A 15,402-nucleotide genomic window follows, 5' to 3' on the forward strand; every position below is an offset into this window, starting at 1 on the left:
GTCTGCCAGTTCCTTCAGCACTCGCAGGTGCATTCCATCGGGGCCCAAATAAGAATAAGAATACAATTTCTTCTAATATACTGGTATCAGAGAAAGGTAGGAGAGGTATGGCGTAATAGTGTATAACACGGCACAGTTGGTAAACCTGTGGGATGTGTACTAGTTATACATAAATTGCATCAGTTTAGTCCCCAGTCTTGATTTCTAGGTTGACCTCTCTGAACTGTTCTATCATCTTTCAGGACTTTTTATGTCTTTCTGTCTTGGAGCTAATGAAAGTGACGGGACAGAGCTACTATGGTGTGCAGAAGCTTCTTTGTAAAGTCAGCCGAGCTTGTGCTCCCAAAATGCAGACAGTAAGTATGCTTATGTTGATTCTTTTTTTGATACAGTATCTGGGAAAAAGCTAAACAGTGTCCTTCACCTTTTTAACTGGGAGGTTTGTGATGTCTCAGTTTGATTGCACAATGAAATAATACTTTTATTTTTAAATTTAGATCTCTAAGGTGCTTTAGTTTGATGCAGTGACTTTTATTAGGCATTATAGCCTCAAGAGATTCGTTCAGGCTTGCAGAATCGGTTCAGGGTGCAATAAGAAAATACAGCATTTTCTCTTGCAATCCCATATGTAAAAATTGCTTTTAGCTCGGACCCTGCATCTAAAAAAAGAAAAAGCATTGTTTAATACAAGCAAATAAATAAGAATTTCAGTATAAATTGGTTTTAGACATAAAACTGATGTCAAGAAGTGAAGTGATCCTGAAAATAACTTCCATCAACGTGAATGAACTGTAGTGTCGTTTAGGCTACAGGTAGTGTGACTGGGGAGAGTACAAGAAGGAAACGGTTGTTAGCGGCAATGCGGTGGCTGGATTTTATTTTCTTTTTTTGAATTCAGATGAAAAGATGTAAAAAATGGTGCCTTTTTAGAACAGAGAGAACACGGGCAGTTCTGACCTGTGTCAAAGCAGCCTGCTTTTTCTCCTGAAGAAAATAAGCCATGTCAAAGTTCATTATGTGTAATTGGCATAGTAATTGTAGCAGTAACTCTGTGTAACTTTAATTTGACAAACATACTGCATTAAAGGTAGTGATATGCAGAATTAATGACTTACATGGAATGGATTAGAAGGTAGCTAATTACTAGAGTTCCATCAATAACGGTTAATAATCTATAAATTGAAGACAGATGGAAGTTTTAAGTAGAGTAGCATTTGCTTTTGCCTGTCATCCACACATCACTGTTCAATCAAATTTCTTTGCTGAGAAGCTTGGCAGATACTTAAGTTTGTCAGACAGCAGTTGTCAAGGACTGTTAATACAGAGCGGGCCAGCTATGTAAGTGTGTACAATACAGAGCTGTACTTTCAGAAACAGAAGATGTTAGCTATTTTTAAGGGATGTGGATTGAATCTTTGCAAACACAGGATTTCAGATGGACTTCAGGTCACAGTGACTAATAGAACATCATGACTGATGTAGCAAGAAGATTTGACTATATCTTTGAGTAAAAAAATAAATAAATTAGATAATAGGAGTTATAAATAAGGGGATGATACTGTCCAGATATAACACTGAAAGCACTGGCAGCAAAACTTGAGAGTATGCCAAGAGTGAAGCCTACTGAAGTCATTAGAGAGGAAGTTAGTTAAGGGGTGACTTGATCACATTATATGTTGGGTAGAAAAAGATAATTATATTGGATGTCTCTAGCGTCTAGCTGAACAAAAAGCTGAACAAGATCCAGTGGCTGGAAGATAAATGAAAAAATAAATCCCTGAAATGGGAATTAATAAGAAAATCTTTAGAAACTAACATAAATTACCATTGGCAAAGGTTGTCTAAGGATGTAGTAATTTTTCATTCACTTAGACTCCTGATTTAACAATTGAATTATTTTTTTTTTTTACTGAAGGACAGTCTGATTCAACCCTAATTTTGTGGGTTAAATACAGAAATCACGGGGTAAAATTTTAGAGTTCATGTTAGGCAGGAAAGCTATACTAGAATATTGTTTCCATGGTCTGCAGGGTTTGTTCCCAGTCTACAGGGTTTAAGTCCTGTCAGAGGTTAAACAAAAAATGATTAAATGAAAATATGTTGCAAATCCTTCATCAATGTATGTGTTCACTCTTAAAGTGAATCTGAGCATAAACTCTGATCCCATTTGAGTGAGGTAAAATTAACTGGTTTTTGTGTTGGCCTGTTCTGTGTCTTGAAAGTTATTTTTCTTGTGTTTCTTCTCAATAGAACTGAAGAACAGAAAAGGTCTGAATGAATTTAAAATATTATTCTAATATGCTACCTGTTGTAAGATAGGGAAGAACTGTAGCATTAAAAAAAGGAAGGTACAAGCTATCTTACCTTAGCCTGCTGGTAGAACTAGCTGGAAATTTTTCTGATCAAATTCATCAAAAAATGCTCACTTTTTGGCCCAACAAGTATGGACTAAAACATCTAGGATTCAATGGTGTGATTATTTACTTAGTTATTGATGATTCCTGTGGACGTGCCTTCTGTAGTACACCATATTCCCAGCAGACTGTCTTAAGACTGGGATAAATCTGATGACTGTATTTCTTTCCGGCATAGAGAAATCAGGTTTTCTGGAGTGGTCAGTCATGGCAGGTTATGGTGGTACACTGTGACAGGGCTTCGAGAATCTCTGTTGTTGGGAAAGGAGTCTGAAACCTCTGGGAACTCTTAACTGTAGCTAGAGCAATGACCTTTAGATCTTGGACTGTTCCTTTTAAAAATCAAACTTCTGATGTTCAGGATGCTCAATGGTTGAGAAATGTGTCAGGTTTAGCAGATGTCTGCAAGGTGTGAGCAAGACCTGTTTCTTTTGGAAATGTCATGTTTTGGTGTTTCCAGATCAGCGTTTCCATTTTGTTATTTCTTCTTTGTCTTGTTTAAATCAATTCCCCAAACAAAAATAATTCTTATGAACTAGAATTCTAATCTTGGGCCAGTTCCTCTAGTCAGTGGAGGAATTAGGAATTCAACTATTTTTCAGTTCTGTACCTGTCCTGTCTGCTTGACTCCTCTTCCTCATAAAAGTGGAAAATTAGAATGGCTACAGGATCAGCCCAGGCTTGTTTCAAGAATTGGGAATCTTTAGCAAACCTGTTCTTCAACCTAGGCAGTTTCGAATTGGTAATGAACATTGGCCAGGGAGTTCTTGGTTTTAGGTTCCATGTGAGTTCTGCATTGGTCACTAACCATACATACAGTGTTTACTAATACAAAAGCTGGAGTTTTACAGGTTGAAAGCAAGTCTTGTTGAATAGGACCAGAGAAAACCTTTGACACATCATTATTAAAGGCTTATTATTTAATATTGTGGTGAGGGAGATAAAATAAATTTCTAAATTTACTCTGTGAGCTATAAATGGGACATAAATGCAAGGAAGGGTGTTGAGCTAAGAGAGGACTATAGCTGAAGATAGGAATAGTTTGCTCATTGGCAAGTGTAAAGACATTCCAGGTCGATGAAAGCAAATGTGAGGTTTGCTATTTCCATTAAAAAACAACAAAAAAACCCCATTTTCTGATTTGTGTGTTTTTCTTTTGCTTTTTTCCTCTGCTTTTGTAGGCTTACGAAATGAAACTGAGCAAGTCTGTCAATCCCTCTTCAGCCTTTTTGTCCACCACGCTGCATAGTTTGGACAAAGTCTTGCATGGTGGAGTGCCCTGTGGATCTCTCACAGAGGTAACTTGTTTAATATATTGTACTGCAGTTGCACATCACACCTGAAAGTCAAAAGTCACAGATAGGCTGGACTGTCTTGTATCAGGTGCTTTAAACACAAAGTACACAAAAATTTTGGCTGAGAATCATAGAAGTGCTTTTTTTTTCTTTTTTTAATTGGTGGAGGCTGCACTTTTTTTTGTGTATTGTTTTCCTCCCCCCCACCTAGCAAGTCAGTTAAGAAAGAAAATGAAGTAATTAAAACATTTGGTGACCCTATTTTCCTTTAAAAAAAGGGAAATTTTTCCAGGTAATTTGGGAGAATTGTTGGCTGGATTTTTACAGTGGGAAAGTTGCAGTGTAATTTCATGGTCAGAACACAAGGTGCTGAATCAGGAGTCTGTCCTTTTAATAATGACTTTACGAAGTCATTAGTTTTGATGAAGGTACAATAAGCAATTAGGGCAAAAGTGTGAAGCATATAGGCATGAGAATGACTTTACAGAGCTTTTATATATAAATATAAAGCTCATTTATGCAATAAGTATGTAATACATTCTTTTTAAAAAGGACTGTAATTAAGGCCTGTGTTGTATGCACATACAATGCAATTTGTAGTGTTGCAAATCTATCTGTAACTCTTGTCACTGGCTGGACTTTGGATGAAATGCTACTTCTTTTGCTTAGAATTTTCTCTTAAGAACAAGGGAGCGCTTCGTCTTCTAGTATCTGGATTTCTTGTAGAAAGTGATAATAACTTGTATAGTTTCTATAATCTGGAAAGACAGGATTTGTGTAGATGCTCATAGGAGTCACTGAGTATTACAAAAATTCAAATATGCAATCTCTGGCTTAGGAATTTGCTGAGCTACCAATGGAGATGGAGAAATGTATATCTTGGAGGGAGTAGCAATATATGTGTGCCTTGTTCTTATGTTATTCGCCTAGCCATCTGTTGTAGGCCCTTGGTAGAGACAGAATCCAGAGCTAGATGGACATTTGTTTTATGTAATGTGGCCATACTTGCCTTCTTAAAGTTCTGAACTCAGCTGTGCACTTGAAATTAGTGGAAAGAGACATATTGTGTCCGTCATGCTCTCTACTTAGACAGATTGAAACCGTTTTTATCCTTGAATATTTTAACAGTCCTTACCGAGTGCTTTTCTTTGTCTACTGTGGCAAATTGCCGCAGTAGAGGAGTAGAAGTCAGAAGTTATGAAAATATTACTATGAGGAAAATACATTTTTTTTTTTCAACACCCTATAATCAAACTAGATTGGTTTTGATCTCACATAGAAATCACTGACAAAATCCGATAGTGACTTAAAACATATTAGTGTTTAAGCAACACAGATTAGAGTATAACAGTTTCTGCCCTAGTAAACTCTTATGTAATGAGGGGATATTATTTTTTAAGGATTCTGAGTATTTCTTTTTGTCTACGATGTACAGGAACATTCAGGTCTTCATAAAAATGTTTAGGAATGCATTCACGAACTTGCATTGATCTGTCAGAATATTTTCTTCATGTTTAGGCCTAGCTTTATTACCAATTTACGATAAGAAAATCGTATCAGAAAACTTTAAGTCTTTAAATTCTGGGAGAAAAGACTTGCTAAATTCTATTTCACAGAAGAAGAAAGAGCAGTTCTCATATGTAGCAGTGGGATATGCAGGGGCCTGAGATTGTAACTATGCTGTTGTTGAGGATAGTGCCTTCAGCAGGTGAGTTTTTTGTTCCTAAAAATATTTTTATCAGCAAAGCAGTAGCAGCGCTAGGTGTAGTTTCACTCCTTTTCTTTTGGATTATTGTTCATGCAGTCAGCTGATGAAATAGCACAACCTGTGTTTGAAAAGAAATGATGCTCACTTGTGGCTAGGATCTGGCTTTCTGGGATTTCCAACTGGTCCGCTAACTTTTTCTCAGTGGAGGCAGGGAATGGCTGTTCTGTGCTTATGCTACTTAAACTTCTGAATTGTGCTTCTTTAGTTGAAATGCAGAGTCACTGCTGCACAGGTAGGAGAAAGAAGTAGAATGAATAGAGGTGTGTCTTTTCTGGGTATGCCAACTTGTCCTTGAGCCTATGACTGGCTCAAGGGCGGTGCCTAAAATAAGGATGTCACCCTTCTAGAATAGGTCAACCCAGATAACCCAGTCTATTTTGTCCTTCTTCCTGTTGCTTGGCAATTCTGAGTAGAAGATGATGACCAGAGTGTAAAAGTTCACATTAAAGGATCCTGGAATATTTTTTTCCTAATTAAAAATATCAGTGGATGTGATCCTTTTGGATTGGAAGAGCTACCAAGATAATTTACAAGGCTGCCAATAACAATGTTGTTGAATATTTGTCTTTTTTCTTAATCCTAAGCATAGCTTAGCTGAAAGCATCAGCTTTGGCTTTCAGCTATCAGTAAAGACGAGGTAGAACAGCTCTGGAACACTGATAGACTTTAAGCTTGCTGTTTGCCATGTTCTTGGCTTTGCTCCTGAGGGAGATCTGGGAAAAGCAGGGGTTGACATGCTGGGAGTTTAACTGGAGTTTACCTGACTTTTGACTTCTAAGTTTTGGTTGGTTTGTTGGTATTATTTTTTTATTTGAAATAAATATTTTTTTTGTATTTGAAAGGAAGTTCTGCAAGCAATTAATCTCAAAACATGGATGTCAAATATAATTTTCCTGAGATGGTATAAAATAATGCTCTCCAGGAATTATTGCAAATGCTTGATTTTTCAGAGCTGTGTATTTTGTAATACTTCTCAGCTTGGTTGATTATCACAATCCTCAATTTAAAAATTTTTTTCAGTTTCCTTAAAACTTGTATTTCTTTAGATATGTGAAAATCTGGGAAACTGTTTCTAAACTCTATTTTAAGAATGGTCATAGTTCGTACGTATCAATGTATTTAAAGGTAGTTGGGGGAAATATATTCAGAGATACAACTTTTATCTGATTGTAAATGAAAAGCACTGTGCCAGGAAGGGTGTTTCACTTTAAGTTTTCTTCTGAAAAAAACTTTTGAATGTTAAGTGTTTTGTATTCTGACATATTTTAGATGAAAATACAGAGAACTGCCTAATGCAGTTATAATCAACAGGTGATCTCACTGACTGAGGTGTTGAAGTCTGTACAAGACATCTAGTGGATGAGACTAGAACTGCAAGCACTACATCCACCAGGAGCTTGGTCTTGGTGTCACTCTCATGCAAGATTGACAATACTGATGCAGAATAACTATCTAATCAGAAACATTATGGAAAGAACTAGGTAGTCTCCAGAAATTAGATGCCTAACTTAGGAGATTAGAGGTGTCTAAAAAAGTGTATTGCTTTTTATTTGCCTTTTAGGTACTAAATGTGGAAAGCAATATTAGGGGTTTCTCAGCAAACATAAAGGCAGAGAACAATTAACTATGCGAAAACTGAGTTGCTCATTTAAAGGCTGGTTCTGGAGATTTTTTTAAATCATTTTTGCAAAAGTCATGAGATCTGAAGTAGTTTCAAAGGTTGGCAGCACTGCAAGTGTTCTTCAGCACGATTGTTAGATGAAATTTTAATAGAAAGCTACCAGGTGTCTGCTGCTGCTGTTTTGATGCTGTACTGCAGCTTGTGAATACTTTCAGGTCACGTTCGTTTTGGATTCAGGTGATTTTGGAACTCAATAATTTTAATTTGATCTTTTGCAATTTACTGGACCATATCTGACCAGCAGATTGCCCTTCGGTGTTTTTGTTATTAGGCAGATATTGTAAGTCTGAGAGACGTTCTCTTCAAAAGTACATTGTGTGCAGCATTTACTTCCTGACTGGTGTGGCTAAATTCTTGCCTTCCTGTTACTTTATCCAGCAGTGAGGGTGGTTGGAAACTTAGAATTTGAGTACATGAGCCACAGGGTTAAGACTTGTGGTGGTATCTTCTACGGCCAAAGCTGCTTGCTTTTTGAGTGCCAGAGGGATTTGATTTGTGTTATGCTGTCTTGAACCATTTTTTCCCCAAACCACTATTAGGTTTTAAGTTGGAAATTAAATCATAGCTGAAATTTTGTGGTTAGATGTCAGAGCTTTTGGCCAACTCCTCTGAGGGAAAATTAGTAATGACTTTGTGAATATTGAAGAGTTTAATCCCCTGGTAGCTGAAGAAGAATTAGCTCCTTGTGACTTCATCCAAACCCTACAGCTATGCCAGAGAAAATAATATATAGCATATTGAAAAATGGAAGTATATTTTGTTAGGCAGAGATAAATTAAAAACTGTTATGGTCTTCACATTTCTATCTGGGTGGATCTGATTTTTTTTTTTTTTCCCAGAGTAAATTTAGAGTAAAAATTAAGCAAACTTTTTGCAGACGTTCAATTTAAAGTATATTAGAGGAATTTTAATGTTTTCTTACCTAAGATTGTATTGTTCAAAATACTTGCTGGACCAGTGGTAATTACATAAAATATCCTAGTTCTTTAAAATTGTTCACTGTGGATTTAAAATCCCATTTTAATGCCCTTTAAAGGGATGCTGATAAAAGATGAAGTATTGTTGTCTTTGGAAATAGAAATAATCTCTTACTCTGTTGGCTTGCTTCCTTGTACTAACTTGTACTGCAAGATTCCCTGTCTTTCTCTGATATGATGCTCATGTCCTTAGATGTTTTTACAGCATCTCTGCTGAATTAGCTCCTGCATAAGCCACTGAAATGTTGATTCCAGTGCACCTCACAGGCAAGGCTGAAACTACAGATGTTTTTGAGGTCTCCTCACAGTTGTCCAAACATTTCAATTTAACTACTGGATTGATGCCCTCCCCTCATTCATTTCCAGTCTTCTTTTTAACTAGAAACAGCTGGTGAGATTCCTTGGCTATCACAGTCTAAAGAATGTATATTGCCTCTGCAATTTTTATATATACGCATTAAAATGTGGCAGCTATTGTTGGTATGATATTTTGTAGTTTAAGTACCCTAGATGGAGGACAGATAATTGCATAAATATAACTGATTCCTAATCTGTAATTCACTAGATGCAGTGTGTTCTTCTAAAGAGAAATCATCTAATGCTTCTCTTGCATTAGATCTTCAAGCAGATTGACTGATATGGCTTGGTTTTCAGGCCTTGCTTAAAGACAAAAATGATTGAAAGGATTTTAACCAACTGCTAACAGTAGCTAATGTGTAACTGTAGTTAATGCAGTCCCTCAGTGTTTCCCTGTAAACTTTCTGTGCTTCAAGTCACGCTGCTGCTGCTTAAAACAAGACCATTGCAATACTGTGGTATCTTGTGGTGAAAGGGTACTTGTACTTAAAAACAAACTGTTGTGCATTCAGGCTCAAAAATCAGTTTGATTTTTAGTGTCTGTCTGTTGTAAGGTTTCTTTTTTTAATTTAAAACAACAGCTCTGTATTTAAGCCATTGTTTTGGCAGTACTAGGTGTTTTGAGGAGGTATGCTTCATTTTGCAGTTTAACTTCCCTCGTGAGGCTTACTTTTATCTTGCATTATTATTTAGTCCCTACTAGCATCAGAATGAAGCCACCATGCTGTTTTTAGTGCTTAAAGTCACTTCAACTTTGTATTTGCTGTTTTTCAGCCCTCTTAATATTTAAGATGTCATCATTTCCCTTCCCAGAAGCAGTGACAATGTGATACTGTATTTAAAGACCCACTGTAGTAGTAATGAACGTATGATTATCTGAACACAGAGCCCAGCATTCATTTGCAATCTCTGCAAGATCTGCAGTGGATAAAGAACAGCATACAGCCATCTCTAGTAGAAAAATCTTGCTCTCAGAAACTGGGGATCTAATCAAACAATGTATTCTTTTGATCTTTGTGGTTTTTCTCTTGGATCAAAATCATCTGGAACCATTTCACACAAGTTAAGTGTGCTCTTTTTGAATGCTGCTTAACCACAGTAGGCTTTCAGTCAGTGCAGGTGAAAGCTTAAAGCTGCAAGATGGGGTGGATCATTAAATGGTGTTCATGTTGAAATATGGTAATAGAGAGTTAACACCAATGACAAAGCGCATGCTGCATAGCAGAATGTAGTCTCTGGGGCAGGTAAAATCTGTGTTACATATATATGTGGTTCATCTTGAACGTTCAGTCCGTACAGGATATAAGTGGTGATCCTTGTGATTTCCAGGCGGACCTTGTTGTAACCAAGGTAATGAAGATTCCTAAGCAGTCTGTGAACTCATTAGCTCTGGACTTTGTTTTCAGCTCCGAAGGTCATTGATGTCATGTGAATGTCAACTGTGAATCTTCTAATTCTGCTTTATTTTAGAAGGTACCACAGAGAAGGAGACGGAAGAGAACTAGGTGTGGCTCTAGGGAAGATCTTGTAAGAGGAGGGGGAGAGTAGGGGACCTCAGGTATGAGAGGTAATAAAGGATGTCAAAGAAATAAAGTACAAGCATAATGCTGTATTTGAAGAACTGTTTATTCTTCAGTGGATGAGTTTGACTGCAAGGCACAGATCTGAGAGTAACACAGAATCACAGAATGGCAGGGATTGGAAGGGACCTCGGGAGATCATCTAGTCCAACCCTCCTGCTAAAGCAGGTTCACCTAAGAGCATGTTGCACAGGACATCATCCAGGCAGGCTTTGAATATCTCCAGAGGAGGAGACTCCACAACCCCCCTAGGCAGCCTGTTCCAGTGCTCTGTCACCCTCAAAGTAAAGAAGTTCTTCCACATACTGAACTGAAACCTCTTATGTTTCAGTTTGTGCCCATTGCCCCTTGTCCTATTGCTGGGCACCACTGAGAAGAGTCTGGCTTCATCCTCGTGACATCCACCCTTGAGATATTTGTACATGTTGATGAGATCCCCTCTCAGTCTTCTCTTCTTCAGGCTGAACAAGCCCAACTCTCTCAGCCTTTCCTCATAGGGGAGATGCTTCAATCCCCTAATCATCCTTGTTGTTCTCCTCTGAACTCTCTCTAGGAGTTCCTCATCTTTCTTGAACTGTGGAGCCCAGAACTGGACGCAGTACTCCAGGTGGGGTCTCACCAACTGCGAGTCACTCTTCGTGGGCTGCATTGTATCTTTTTCCAGTTGTCTCCTTCTTTGGTAACTGGAAGGGCAGAATTTGAGGAGTTCTGGCCGATGGATCTTAGTTAAAAGTAGAATGAGGGTGAAATGAATGTGACATCTCTTGTTTATGTTACTAATCTTTTTTTCTTTCAGATAACTAGCCCACCAGGTTGTGGCAAAACTCAGTTTTGTATTATGATGAGTGTTCTGGCTACACTGCCTGTAAGCATGGGAGGACTAGATGGGGCTGTTACATACATTGACACAGAGTCTGCATTCAGTGCTGAAAGGTAAGATGCAAAATTCTAAAATACACACTTGCAACTTCTGTAGCGCCTTTTATCTTGGAGTCTTCAATTATTTTCTGAGCAATAATCAAGTATTTATAAAGTAAATAACTATGGTAGTTATTAAGTATTCATCTGATATATGCAGTTATTCCATAGATGATGAAATTAAATTAATAGAATGGTTTGCTCACCTTCCTAATTTGTATGATGTTGCAGATTCCAATTGTGGTATGACAAGGTGGATGGTGCGTTCTTTAATTTATAAATGGTCTTAACAGTCCTGTACCTGAAATTTTTCTTTGCAGTTTGGTTTGTGGAGTTAGCAGGAAGGTTTTGAGGATGTAAAGGCCCAGCATTTTGAGTACAAAGGAAATGGAGGTTTTTCTGTGAACAGTAGGACTGACATAGCCAGTTTTCTTTCAGATTTCTGTCCTATTTCTGCTGAGTGGGGCCCCCTGCCCTTCTGCACTTCTGATTTCCTTCTGCAGTAATCTTGCATTTCTCCTATATCCTTAGTGGCCATGCAGTACTATATTCCCTTACCTCTGTAACATCTCAGGTTCTTCTAATACCTCCCGCTTTACCCATACAACCAATACAGCTGTTATGCACTTAAGAGATCTTCTAACTGCTGAATGGACAGGAGACACTATATGCTCTATCTGCTTGAGAGTTACAGGTATATGCATGTTGGTTACCACTCTTCCCATGTTAACTGACTGCAGTATTTCATTAAAGGTACCTCTAATTTACTTTACTTAGCTACTAACTTTTCTAGACTGTGAGGATTTGATGTTTTTGAGATGCCTATTCCTTTGCTGTTGTTTGGAATTACTGAGTTTGAAAGTTATTAAGGGTCTGGGGGAGGACAAGAAGTACAATAGTCTCATCCTTGTTTGTGTAGAAAAAATGGGCAGAAAAAGGTTCGTTTGAGTAATTTATGGATTTCAGGTGACTTAGTGGTTATACCCGTGGCCTGAATCTGGAGTATCAAAGCAAATGTGTTTGCATTGGTTGATCAGTTGAAGTTATCATGGATGAGAAGGTGGGGTTTCCAACCCTGTTTTTGTCAAGTTAATTTCACAGAAGTTTGAATTACTTTAAACTGGAAGTGTAACATATCAAAGAGGACCTCAAGCAATGGCTCTGCAAATTATGGTGCTCCCTTCTTACATACCACTTAATTTTTATTTCTGGTCCCTAAAATGTAGATAGTAAAGAAGGGTAGGACCTAACGGGTGAGTTAAGGTTTGTTGCTTAGAAGCGAATGCTAAAGAAAACGGGTGAACATGAAAATGAAACTGCTGAAAATACAGTAGGATGTGGAAAGGAAACATGGCAATACTAAGGTTGAGAATATTTATGTATTAAATCATATTTCTTATTGCTCAGATGTAAATGATAGCTAAACGCAGTTTCAGCAGACAAGCTATTTCTTATGCTTTACGTGTTACAGCCTCTAAGGAGCAGCTCCAGCAGGGTGAGGGAAGTGATTATCCCCTTCTGCATGGCACCTGTGAGACTACATCTAGATCCTGTGTTCTGTTTTGGGCTCTCAGTATGAGAAAGATACAACAAACTGCAGGGAGTTCAGCAGAGAACTGCCAATATGGTTGGAGGCTGGAGCACTTGCCCTTTGTGGGGAGACTGAGGGCTTGCTCAGTCTAGAGGAGGGAAGGCTCTGGGGGTATCTAACAGCAGCCTTCCCCTACCAATGAGGAGGCCCTCACAAAGACGGCAGAATGGTGTGTGGCAGGGAGACAGCAGGCATACGTTGAAATCCATTTCTGTACTGATATGGCTTTTTCACCATGAGCACAATCAGGAATTGGAAAAGGTTGCCCAGAGAGGTTGTGCTGCCTCCATTCTTGGAGGCTTCCAAAATACTACTAGATAAAGCCTCAAATAACTTGTTTTGACTTCATAGCGGGCACTACTTTGAACAGGATGTTGGCCTGGAGATCTCTTGAGTTCTCTTTCTAACCTGAATTTTCTTAGGATTCTATAATCTTGTCTATTAATAGACTTACGCATGTTCAGGTTCCTCAGGTGATCATGAACCTGATCTTCCCTTACAGTGGGAGGGCCTTTACCCCCCTGGTCCCATTCTTGTGGTCCATCGACTTGGGAGGGGTGAGGAGAGAGGTTACCATTGAAGACTGAGGCAAAAAAGTTGTTGAGTACCTCAGCCTGCTCCTCGTCTGTTGATACTAGGTTGCCATTCTTGTTTATCGGGGGGGTATGCTTTCTTTAACCTTCCTTTTCTGGTTGACATACCTGTAGAAGCCCTTCTTGTTATTCTTTACGTCCCTTGCCAAATTCAGCTCCAGGCACGCCTTGGTACTCCAGACCCCATCCCTATACAACTGGGCAGTGTCCTTATATTCTTCCCAGGATACCTGTCTCTGCTTCCACTGCCTGTGCAGTTCCCTCTTGCTCTTTGGTTTGACCATCATGTCTTGACTCAGCCATGCCGGTCTCTTCCCTTCCTTGCCTGATTTCTTACACCTGGGGATTGAGAGATCTTGTGCTCTATGGAATGCATCCTTAAAGATCTGCCAGCTCTGTTCTGTTCCCCTGTCCCTGAGGACTGTTTCCCAGGGGGTCCTTCTGATAAACTCTTTGAATAGCTGGAAGGTTACTTTCCTAAAATTTAGGGTCCTGACTATACTCCTCACTTTTTCCATATCCCTCAGGGGTGTGAACTCCACCAATGAGCGATCACTGCAGCCCAGCCTGCCTCTATTCTTGACGTCACTGATTAGCTTACTTGCATTGGTGACCATCAGGTCCAGTATTGCATTGCCTTGGGTAGGGTTGTCTATTACCTGGCTTAAGAAGTTATCCTCAATGCATTCTAGGAATCTCCTGGATTGCCTACAGCTTGCTGTGCTACTTTTCCAGCAGATGTCGGGGTGGTTGAAGTTCTGCAAAAGGACAAGAGCCTACAAGTGTGAAGCCTCCTGGAGCTGGAGGAAGAAGGCTTCGTCAGTCGGCTCCTCTTGATCAGGCAGCCTGTAGTTAGACACCAACCACAAGGTTCCCTTTGCTGCCTCTGTCTCTGATTCTTACCCATTAGCTTTTGACCTGCTTGTGGCTGTTCTTCAGGGACAGCTCTTTACACTGTAATGATTTCTTGATGTAGAGGACACGCTGCCTCCCCTCCTTCCTTGCCTGTCCCTTCTGAACAGCCTGTAGCCATTGATAGCCACATTCCAGTCATGGGATTCATCCTACCAAGTTTCTGAAATGGCAGTCAGGTCATAGCTTTGTAGCAGCATGGTAGCTTCCAATTCCTCCTGTTTGTTTCCCATGCTGTGTGCTTTTACTTAGGGGCATTTCATCTGGGCCATTGGCCATGTCACCTTCTTAGTGGGATACCCCTTGTTTCCCTTGAGGTGTTTCATGGAAGTTTCCTTGTTGGCTCCTACTTACCTCAGGAGCCCCCAGCTCATCTCCGCAAGACTTCAACTGTGCTGCAGTGTCCCCAGCATGCCTCTGGGCAACGGGTTGAGGGCTCATACTAGCACCCTGGCACAGGCAAGCCTGATATGTTCCCCCTCCCCCTTCACTTCTAGTTTAAAGCTCTGTCAATGAGCTCTGCAAGCTTCTGAGCAAAGACCCTCTTTGCCCTTTGAGAAAGGCGGCTCCGATTCAATGCCAGCAAGCCTGGTGCTGTGTAGGCCATCCCATTGTCAAAAAACCAAAAGTTGTGATGGTGACACCAGCCATGGAGCCATGCATTAATAGATTGGGTCCATGTGTTCCTTCCAACGTCACTGCCCGCAACTGGAAGGAGTTTTCCACCCCATGGGCCTCTGCCCTGATTGCAGAGAACATGTTTTGTGCAGTTTTTGGTCTCATGACAACCAGAATTTAGCTCTTAAAGAATTTTGAACCTGCATGGAGCTCTGTGAATAGTACTGCAAACTCAGCAAGATTTTGGCATGTCATTTTAAGTCAGTCTGTGTAATGATGTTCTTTGTGATATACATACCCATTAGGAGGCATATTGAAATCTCATTTCATGCAGACCATTGAATGACAGATCACTGTTGCCCAAATAGTCTGTGTGACTAATTGTGCAAATGCAAAGACAAGATTCTGCAGGCCAAGTTTAGACATAATAAGTAATGTATCTGATGAATGAGATTCAGGCTGAAGAAGAGAAGACTAAGAGGGGACCTTATCAACACATACAAATATCTTAAGGGCGGAAGTCACGAGGATGGAAGCAGTCTGTTTGCAGTGGTGTCCAGCGACAGGACTAGGGGCAATGGGTGCAAACTGAAACATAAGAGGTTTCAGTTGAATATGAGGAAAAACTTCATTACTCTAAGGGTGGCAGAGCACTGGAACAGGCTGCCCCGGGAGGGTGGGAAGTCTCCTTCTCTGGG

The 15,402-nt window shown here is 39.5% G+C and overlaps 1 protein-coding gene across 1 annotated transcript in view; it reads left to right on the top strand.

Moving 5' to 3' along the window:
• Positions 1-15,402, top strand: part of RAD51B (RAD51 paralog B) — a 404,049-nt gene that overhangs the window by 2,064 nt on the left and 386,583 nt on the right. Inside the window, exons 2-4 of the mRNA XM_009634146.2 lie at positions 243-356; positions 3,596-3,712; positions 10,869-11,005. Coding sequence (XP_009632441.1) covers positions 243-356; positions 3,596-3,712; positions 10,869-11,005 — 368 coding nt within the window. The remainder of the gene's footprint in view (positions 1-242; positions 357-3,595; positions 3,713-10,868; positions 11,006-15,402) is intronic.

Source organism: Egretta garzetta, unplaced genomic scaffold, assembly GCF_000687185.1.
Source record: "Egretta garzetta isolate BGI_Z169 unplaced genomic scaffold, ASM68718v1 scaffold2, whole genome shotgun sequence".
Classification (NCBI taxonomy): Eukaryota; Metazoa; Chordata; class Aves; order Pelecaniformes; family Ardeidae; genus Egretta; species Egretta garzetta.